The 10,732-nt window shown below is 34.6% G+C and overlaps 1 protein-coding gene across 1 annotated transcript; it reads right to left on the reverse strand.

The window, feature by feature from the left end:
- Positions 1–386: 386 nt before the first annotated feature.
- LOC126884887 (neurofilament medium polypeptide-like) lies at positions 387–2,387 on the reverse strand. The gene has a single exon (XM_050651196.1). It carries the CDS (start codon positions 2,385–2,387, stop codon positions 387–389), a length of 2,001 nt encoding a protein of 666 aa, XP_050507153.1.
- Between the last annotated feature and the right edge of the window lie 8,345 nt (positions 2,388–10,732).

Consider the following 10,732-nt stretch of genomic DNA (forward strand, 5'->3'; position numbering starts at 1 on the left):
TTGGTTCAGTTCCCTAGAGAGTTGACCCGTATCCGTTTGTATATATTGAACACAATAAATATAAATAAAATAAAGGTGTAAATATAAAATGAATAAATAGGTAAATAAATAAATAAAAGATTAAAATGGTATACTGGACAATACACAACACACTAAGTTTTTTAAAATTATATGTGAAATTAAATTTTATATAAATAAAATTTATATAAATAAAATGTGTATAGATAAAATTTTCAAATAAATTAAATAAATAAATAAAAATATGTATGATTAAAATCGATAAATTTACCCTATAAAAGGTGATTTCCTGTTTCACTGGTGGGCTGTATACGGACCCACCTCCGTTCATCAGGAAACCACTTCTCACCCTTTCGCTTTTGTTTCTTTTAATGTTTTATGGGTTCCCTTTCCCCTCCCCTGCCGTACACCCACGCCCTATAGGCTGGGCATGTCATGCGGTCCATTCTATGACCCTCTTCCTTACAAGTTAAGCAGTACGCAGTGCTGCTACACTGCACCGCTGTATGCCCGTTTTTAAAGCAGTTGTAGCAGCATGCTACCCTGCTCTCCCCTGTGCACTCATAGGTGCTGTGACCATAATGGAGGCACTTATAACACCTTACTGGCGTATGGCGTTCCATTATGGGGCATATAACCCAACCTATTACTATCGTTCTATACCTCCGTAGCTCTTCTGCTTTTGAGGGGCGTACGGCTATGGTCGCCACCTGTTCCCCATGCCTATTTATACGTAGCGTTTTGACATCTATTTCGTCCTCGGGGATACCGGTATATGTTGTTATCGCGCTTATTAGCTGTTCTTCTGTAAACCCAGGGTCTATTGCCGTGATGGAAAAATAATTTTCTTTCTTCCGAACAGCCATGCTCATTCCCGTTATTTTACTGTCCATCTCCTTCTTCAGTTTCTCCGCTGCTCCCTTCCCCTTTAGTTTTACGAGGATGTCTCCCCCTTCTGTTTTTTTTAGCCTATTTACTTTTAAGCCAATCTTCCCTATATCAATTTTCTGATTCATCTCTTTTAATACATCAGTGTATGATTTCCCCCCCGTTTTGATTAGGAGCGCTTCTTCCTGCTCATGCCTCTCCCCTTTATCCATCTCCTTCCCTCTGATAACTATTTCCCATACTATATTTTCTTTTCTCCCCACAAATTCGAGAGCTTTTCGCACATCTTCCTTATTTATCTCGTTGTTAACGATGACTCTAACGGTTTCCGGGGGCTTCTCCCTTTTTTTTATTATATTTATGGCCTTTACAGCCATTTCATACATTCCCTGTTCACCCACTTTGGTTACATATGTGTACCACTGCCTCCTTTGGTTGGCCATAGAGCTTTTCTTTACATTTTCTATGTACTCTATGTCGCCCACTTTGCATTCCTCAATGATTTCTGCTACTTCTTCCCTGAGCGTTCTTATGACGCCCTCTACCCCTCCGTCTTTTATTTCGTTTTTAGTTATTATTATGCATTCTTTTTTTTCAATTGTCTCTTGCAGTCCCCCATGTTCCCACTTCGTTTTTTCAAACACCTTGTCCTCCCATTTCTTCTCGTGGATTTGACTAAAGGTGTCTATGTCTCCTCCCTTGTTTACAATTCCTATTATTTTTTCTGTTTCTTTTCTTTGTCTCTCTTGCTCGATCTTAATTTTACATTGTTCGCATCTTATATTTTTCTCCTCCCCTTGTGTTGTTTGATTTGGGCTAATTTTTCTGTTTTGCATAGAGTTAATTTCCCCTATGAGTTTTTTCATTCTTATTCTTTCGTCCTCTATTGGGCCTTCTGTATTAAGTATATCGAGTATTTGTTTCATTTTCCGTTGGACCTTTTCCCTGTCGGTTTCTTCTGGATATTTTTTGCTTTCTTCAAGTTTTTCTTTTTTGAATTTTTCATTTATCTCAAGGCTGTCCCCTTTTCTTTTTTTCATTTGCTGCATTTCTCTTCTGTCCTCTTCGTCGAACAAGAAGGCTGTTAAAACACTCTCCTCTATATCTTCCCAAGTTCCTCCCCTTTCTTCTTCCGTTTTTTCATCGTGACTTTCTGTGAAGGCTTTCGCTTCCAGGATTTTCACCGAGGGATCTTCCTCTTCTTTCTCTTCCTCCTCTTTTTCTTCTTCTTCTCTTGTATTAATTTCTTCCCCTACAAGTGTCGAGTGCTTTATGGCACCCGACCTGTTTAGTTTAGGCTGTTGATCGTGCCGTTGTAGCAATTCCCTTTCAAACTTTCTCAGCTCATCTTCATCTATTGTGCCGTCTTGCGACTGTTCTTCCCTATTCTCAATTTTACTAATTAATGCGTCGTCATTGTCCTTTTGCCTTTGGTCGTCGTTATTTTTTCCTTTAGGTTTTTTTGAGTTGGTTTTATTCATATGAATTCCCACGAGTCGGGACGTGCTACGCGTCCGACGTGGCAGTGCGCCCTTACCACGTTAAGGCTAGGTTCTTCGGGAGGTCGCCAGGTATCCCGAAGGGATCGTTTGTGATGCTCTAACCCTCGCATCTCTCATATCTTTGGCACGATGCCTTCCACCGTGATAGTGGGGATTATTTTATTGAGGTTTGCTCCTCTAGGCTTTTTATCACGGTTGCCTCCGGACGCAGTAGCAGCCTGTATTCACAGGCTACCTGGAATTTCCGCGTAACTGCTGCCTCCACTGTTACGCGGGATTGGGAGTGGATGTGTGTTGGGAAAGGTACTTTGGCGGGGTAAGACATGGCGGCTACTCGTTATGGGTATGTCGAAAAAGATTTCGAATAGAGATTTGTGATCGGAGTTCGACGGCAGAGCCCCCGCATGGTGCGTGGGGCTCCACCATCGACCCCCGGCCACAACGCTGGAGTGGGCGAGATTAACTTTAGGAATTAGAGTAGTCGCAGGGAAGTTGGAGGGTGAAATACGACTGCTGAAGGCGAAGGCGTCGCAACTGCTCGCCTCAGTTGCGCCGCCTTTTAGCGTCCAGCGGCGGTGTCCGGCGACCACCCGGTGCACAGTCGCTGGACGCTGGAACTGTTCTTGGTTTCATCGGTCGTGCTCCCCTCACAATTTTTTTAGGGACCACGACCGGTTACTCGGCCCTCCCACCGTCGTCGAGGTAGAATTACAGTCCCAGGGAGGGAAAATTACATTATAGGATAGTAAAAGTTTTAAAACTATTATTTGCATAAATAGACGAAATAAAGCAATAAAATTTCAAATTTTTTTAAAGGTCTTCTTCTTCTTTAAGTGCTGTCTCCCAATCGGAGGTTGGGCCATCATCTCTACCTTTACTCGATCTACCACTGCTCTGAAAAGTTCTACGGAACTGCATTTAACAAGTCCCTTAAATTTTTCTACCATGACACTCTCATTCGTCCTATACTCCTTCCTACTCCTATATTTCCCTGTATTATCAGTCTTAGCATTTCAAATCACTCTCCCTTCATTACGTCTCCCAGATATTATAACTTTCTTATTTTTATTGTGTTTATTATTTCGTATTTTTTGCTCATTTCTCGCAATACTTCTTAGTTCGTTTCCTTCTGTGTTCATGTTATTCTAAGCATCCTTGTGTATCACTCACTATATTTCAAATGACTGTAGCTTATTTCTGCGTTCTTGCTTAAAGTCCAGCTTTAAAGTCCATATATTGCATTATCGAAAACACGTAGCACTCAGTCTCAGACTAGTCTTTATTGCAGAGAATTGTTTTCATTTTTACAAACGCATTACTTTCTATGTAGCCTGAACCATCTAGTCTAAACCTTATAATACAGATGGTCAGATATACCCCCTTTCCAACCTTATTCTACGGATTCTTAAGTTGAGCAAATTACTCACAAATAGAAAATAATAGAGGCAGCATTGATATGTAGGTACCTATACAGATGGATATTGCGAATTTCATAAATTCAAAGAATCAGCAACTATAAGGTATTACTTCGCATAAATAAGCAAAAAATATTAAATCCATAAAAGGCATAAAAATGTAGAATAAGTTAGGTCATATGGAGGGAGGTGCTACATACAAGCTACTTTGACTAATAATCGAGGTTAAAATACAAAGGTAAAGATCAGTAGAAAAATAATGGAATTCATAGTTAAAGGACTTGAAGTGATGGTTTCATCGCTCTTATGTATAATTCATTTAAATCGCTAAGAGACGAGAAACCAATGCAGACTCTGACGACTGCCTAGTGGAAACTAAAATTAGAGCCAGAATATTTCAAATACAAAGAAAATAATCTAGCCACGAAAGCACTCCTTGGAGTGATATGGAACAACACCCTAACCAAAGTAAATAAAAAAAGAATCTTACAGAGCATAGTGCTGAATATTACCCTATATGGAGTTGGAGTGGAAGTATGGTCAATAAGAACAACAACAAGAAATAAAATACGAACAGATGAATTGGACTTTATGAAAAGATGTCTACAAATCACCAGAGACGATAGAATAAGAACAGAAGAAATATGGAAAGGATGAAAGTAGAATGCTCAATTATAAAAAAGTTGCACAACAGAGCCCTGCAGTGGTATTATCAGGTTATATTTATTTGAGAAAAATGCGATAAGCAGCGCTATGACCGACGAATAACAGGATAGTACCGACCTATATGAAACATAATAATATGGTATATTTTATAAGAAATTGGTTCTATAAATTTGTATTGTTATAAACAAAGCTTAATTTTATGTCTTGATGATTTTGTGTAAGTTTAAATTACTTTTATCATATTTCTGCAATGCATTTTCTATAAGATGTTCAAACAATAATTGGTTTGTATACAAAAACTAATTAATAATTGAGCGAACGGTAGGTAGTGAAAGATAAAAAAATATATACTTATTTAAATAGTTTATAAAACCTTGAAGTAAAAATTAAAAGTTTATCTATTCAACACTTACTTACATTATTATTTTCTCTTACGAACTGATTTTCAAAGATTTGCACTTATTGCAACAATAAGTGAAGTGTTCATAATAAGGCCACGTTTTTCTTAAAAAATTAAAGCAGTAGTTTGGTGTTGAACATATGTTGATAATCCCTACACCTGATTATGTAAAAAAATATTCCGGGTAAGCTCAGTATTGAGAGAAAGTTGTCTTGGTATTACACTTCGTCACTTTCTTCCTCTGAATCACTGTTCTCCACATTGATAATAATTTTATTTATAACAGGAATGTTTTTAAGATATTCTTCTTCGATATTTTTTACGTGCTCTATTGCTTTCTTCCAGTTATCCTCAGAGATATTTTTAAATTCAGAATCTATTAGTGTCACGACAGTGTTATAACATTTTGGACTTACATTTTTTTGTCTCACATTATATTTCAGTTGAGACCATAACAACTCGATTGGATTTAAAACGCAGTAATATGGTGATAGTCTTAAAGTTGTATGTCCATTTTTACTTGCTGCATTATCAATAATATATTCCTTTACAAATAATTTTGTATTAAGTACCTCTACTAATTGGTCTTTAGTGTACCAATCTTCAAAATGAAACTTTTGTTAAAGCCGCAGTTTTTAAAACACTCTCGTGCCGTTCCAGTTCTTCACATAATCCATTAAACACATTTAACACAATTTCTTTAGCGTCTTTGGATAAATGTTTTCTCTCTGGCTTTTTAATACTTCCTCTACTTGGTCCAGCAACATTTTCAGGATTATTTGGTGGTAGAATTTCCTCATTTTCTTCAACAATTTCTACTTCATTATTCTCAACAATGTCTAATGTACTATTCTCCCAGGGACGCCACATTTTTATTTACTTAATTTTTTTCTGATAGCGAAATCGTCACTAATAAATGCGTGCTCTCTTTACAGAGTTTAAACTAAAAATTATAAATACACATAACAATACCGAAAGCCACATCAGTCTTTTTGGCCGTTCAGAATTTCGTGGAAATTTAAAAACCTTTGTCAGCACAGCGCAGGGCTGTGACAAGAACCCGACAATCGAGTAAGAGGAGTCATAAACTCATAAACTTTTATTGATAATAGGTATAAAGAGGAGCTTACATCGGCAACTTTTAGCAGCAGCGTAAATAAAAACATTATTGTGATTAAAGATAAAAACATTATTTTGATTAAATAGACCTAACAGTTATACTTATTTAAATATAATATATTATTTATAATTGTACCTAATGAAATTATATTTTACAGTACTTATTTTTGCGTTTTTCTGAATAATATCCTGTAACAAGGCAAAATATTAAAGAGGAACTATTAAAACAGATGTCATTTGATCTAAGCACATGGATATTTTGTTCGGTATACCCTTAGAGGATGGAAAATTTTACACCACCCTCTGGTATACCACTTGTACACCAATTCGTCTATCTCTTTAAATTTCTCAATTATCGGTAACCGAGCTATACTGGCATGTACAAAGAATGCCAGAAACAACTGGCCGAAAAGAATATTGGACTGTAAGCCGCTGGGAAGAAAACGGAGGGGAAGACCTGTTATGAGATGGAAAATTTACATAGGCAATGCTATGATAGATAGAGACCTCAGAGAAGGTAACTGGGAGAATAGAGTGCTATGGAGGACGAAAACGGCGAACTCATAATGGGAAAAATCTGAAAAAGGTGCCGAAAAAAGAACAGAAATTAAAGAAATGAAAAATACGAAATAAGAAGCTCAAAAGATAATAACAAATAAATAAACACTCCCACAGTAGCTGAAATTAAAGAAGCAGTTGCCAGAATGAAAAATAACAGGTCACCTGGACATTATCGCAGTTATCGAGCTAATGATATAGTCGGTTCGCTAAACTCAGACACAACTGGCTAGTGATTTTAGTAGGTTTTTTTTTGTTTTTGGCCAATTTTGATAAAATTGGCAAAATTACTAACTATTTAGTAATTATTAACTATTCAGTAATTATTTTTTTGCCAATTTTAACAAATTGGCAAGATTACTTACTAAAATCACTAGCCAATTGTGTCTGAGTTCAGCGAACCGACTATAATAATGAATTCTCTTTCTCTCTATAATTAAATTTAATTTTATATGTAATTCATCTGGTATTTTACCTAAAATATATTTCATAAAGTCTTACTCTCTAACGCAATAGAAACATTTGAATTGACACAGAAATTACTCCACTTTCTCCCATCGTTTAGACCATTATTCACCTTTTTAGAGATTTTTATGGTTGAGACCCTTATTCTTGTCATGCGTTTGAATGCTTATCTATTAAAAAAAGGTGTGAGCAAGAAGGGTTAAATATAATATACACTGAAAAAAGTAAAATATTAGTAAATCAAGTAGATCTAATTTGGAAATTTATGAAGATATTAATAGGCCTGGATCCCGCATACCAAAAAAGTTGATTAATAACAAGCTGAAAATTTATTGATAGCTTAACGGTGTCTAGTCGGAAAAACTTTTATGTACGAGATCACTAGAACAGAGGAAGTTTTAATTGTGGAACAGGTTAAAAATTTGGAATGTCAGACTACGAAAACATCCCATGAATTTTGTCGAACAGAATTTCCAATTGATTTATTACCCTTTCAACAAACTCTCATGCAACAATCAGACTGCTATTTATCACCTGTCATAATTCCTGTCATTTGACATGTTCCACGTGTAGGACTTATTAAAATGCCCAGTTGGTGATAAATACCAGTCTGATTGTTGCATGAGAGTTTAATGAAAGAAAAAAATTTTAAAAAATACCAAGTTTTTTGTAAAAGGTATATATTAAAATACCCTAAATAAGGGTCACAATACAAAACGTTTTCGGATTAAGGAATCCATCATCAGTGTTTCAAAAGCCAAAAATTGCATGCCTGAGTCACCAAAATGTATTGGGTAAAAACCCTTTAAATGTAAATGATATGGTTGTTTTACATATTTATATAAAGATCATCTGATGTTAAAGATATGCCTGGATGTGAGGTTTTCTCCAATATGTGAGGTTTTCTCAAAAAAAAATTCCAACCACGTGGGAAGAGTCCTGGGTTGCCCTGGGTAACATCCCGGTTAAAGTCCTACACGTGGAACATGTCAAATGACAGGAATTATGACAGTTGATAAATAGCAGTCTGATTGTTGCATGAGAGTTTGTTGAAAGGGTAACAAATCAATTGGAAATTCTGTTCTACAAAATACATGGGACGTTTTCGTAGTCTGACATTCCAAATTTTTAACCTGTTCCACAATTAAAACTTCCCCTCTTCCAGTATTCCCATACATCAAAGTTTGTCCGACGAGACACCGTTAAGCTATTAACAAATTTTCAGCTTGCTATTAATAAACTTAATAAACATAATTCGAAAAAACATCTCGAAAAAAAGTTATTTATTTTTACGTGAGGAATCCAAATCAACAATAAAAATGGGAGCTCCTATTTAAGATTTTAAAGTCAACCTCCACCCCACCTCCGTGGGTGACCCTGTTTTCCGGGGTCATTCCCGGGTCATTTCCGAGGATTTTTAAAAAAATATTGAACACGTATTTTTCAGTTTTTTAATCTGATGTTTATTTCGCGAAATATCGTGGAGTTCCTATTTAAAATTTTAAAGTTATCCTCACCCTTCTACGTGGAGGGTCGTGTTTGGTATCATTTGATAGATTCTTGGAGAATATTGAAGACGTATTTTTCAGTGTTTCGATCTGACTCAAATTGTCAGATTTTTGAAATATACTCCGTTCTGCATGTACACAGGGGCACCCTACCATAAAAATTATAGTTGATGTTGTCCTTTTCATGATCATTTTTCAGTGCGTAACAAATGATAGGAAAAAGGGTAAGTCCGGGATAATACACATTTATGACATTTATTCTAACATGGCATTTTAGTTAAATCTGACAGTTGTCACATTTTATTTTCAATTTGGAATAAAAACAAATCAAATGTGTTTCTTGCATTTATAAAATGGTATTTTCTTTGATTTGTATAGTCTTATAAATTATACAGATTATATTTGTAATGTTATTATCTAATTAAAAAAATTTTTTTTTTATTATGGCGCCATCTATCGACAACTAGAATAACTAGAAGAAATGTTATAAAAATGTCACCGACGAAATGTAATCACCGACGTGCCTTTTTTTCTGTCACATACAATTTAATGCGTTAGAAAGAAATCGAAAAACTGTGACGCACTAAAAGATGATCATGAGAAATACTGTACCAAAAGCAATTTCATAATATTTATCTAATAGACAAGGAATGATCTGTTTTTCGGTGGATGTGAGAGGTGGCATTCGGATTTTTGCTGATAAAGTTAGGTGATAACTTCGTTAATAATAATTGACTTATGCTCCTTCTTAAATATGCCCGGAACATTAATAAAAATATTTAAAAATTTAAAAAAATTTCGTTTTTTTTCTTCTATTTTCTTTGCTTATAACTTTAAAACGATTCATTTTGGTACAAAGTCGTATAGGAATAAAACAAAGATAATTAAATTTTCTATCAGATACGATTGGTTAAAAATGTTTTAATTTAACACCCTTGCTGCAAAATAGAAGTAAACATAAAATAAGGGGGCAAAACAAGCCTGTCCTTATTCAATGTTTTTCCATCACTTAGGTTACACTTGGAACCTTCCTAATTCGCTTAGAAAATTTTTGTAATGTGCTAAAACCATCCACCAAATTTCAATAAAATTGACTTACTAGATTTTGCATAATAATTTTGCAATCTACACTTTTTTAAAAAATTTAAATTTTTTAAAATCTTGCACAACAAAAACTATAACATACAAAGATTTGTCAATCTTTTTACATATTAAAGAAACACTCCACCTATCTAATGCACTTTACAGAATTGAAATCGGATTATTTAAGCAGCCTCAGCAATGTTTTAAAGTTATAAACATTTTTTTGTATTTCTTGGGTAAAAGCCAAAAATGTTCTTATAAGTTTTTTCGTAGGATGCATAATTTTCGAGATAAACGCGGTTCAACATTAAAAAAATCGAAAAAATGCAATTTTTGAACGAGAATAACTTTTGATTAAAAAATAAAATAGCAATTCTGCTGACAGCAGCATTTGAAAGTTTAAGTCAAATTATACCGGTTTTAATTATCTGGATTGCCAAAAATTATTTTTTTATTATTAAACAAAGGCCCCTTTTATTATTAAACATTGCTGAGGCCCCTTAAATAATCCGATTTTAATTCTGTAAAGTGTATTAGAAAGGTAGAGCGCCCTTTATATGTAAAAAATTAGCCAACTTCTAAATGGTCTACTTTTTGTTCAGAAAGATTTTAAAAATTTCAACTTGTTTAAAAACATTTATATTGCAAATTTATTACGCAAAATCTATTAGGTCGATTTTAATGAAATTTGGTAGACCATTTAAGTAAGTTATAAGAATGTTCTAAGCGAATGACTAAGGTTCTAAGTGCCACCAAAGTGGTTAAGAAACATTGAATAAAAACAGGCGTATTTTGCCCCCTATTTATTACTATATTGCAGAAAAGGTAATACCTTAAGACATTTTTGACCAGTCGTATGTCATACAAAATTCAATTATCTTTATTTTATTTCTCTACGACTTTGTTCCAAAACGAACCGTGCTACAGTTATAAGCAAAGAAAGCAGAAAAACGACGTTTTTCAAAATTTTTAAATATTTTAATTTTTTTATTAATGTACCGGGCATATTTGAGAAGAGGCATAAGTCACTTATTATTACTGAAAGTGTCACCTAACTTTATCTGCAAAAATCCGAATGCCACCTCTCACATCCAAAAATACACGTTTTTT

This window comes from Diabrotica virgifera, chromosome 5 (assembly GCF_917563875.1).
Source record: "Diabrotica virgifera virgifera chromosome 5, PGI_DIABVI_V3a".
NCBI classification, from domain to species: Eukaryota; Metazoa; Arthropoda; class Insecta; order Coleoptera; family Chrysomelidae; genus Diabrotica; species Diabrotica virgifera.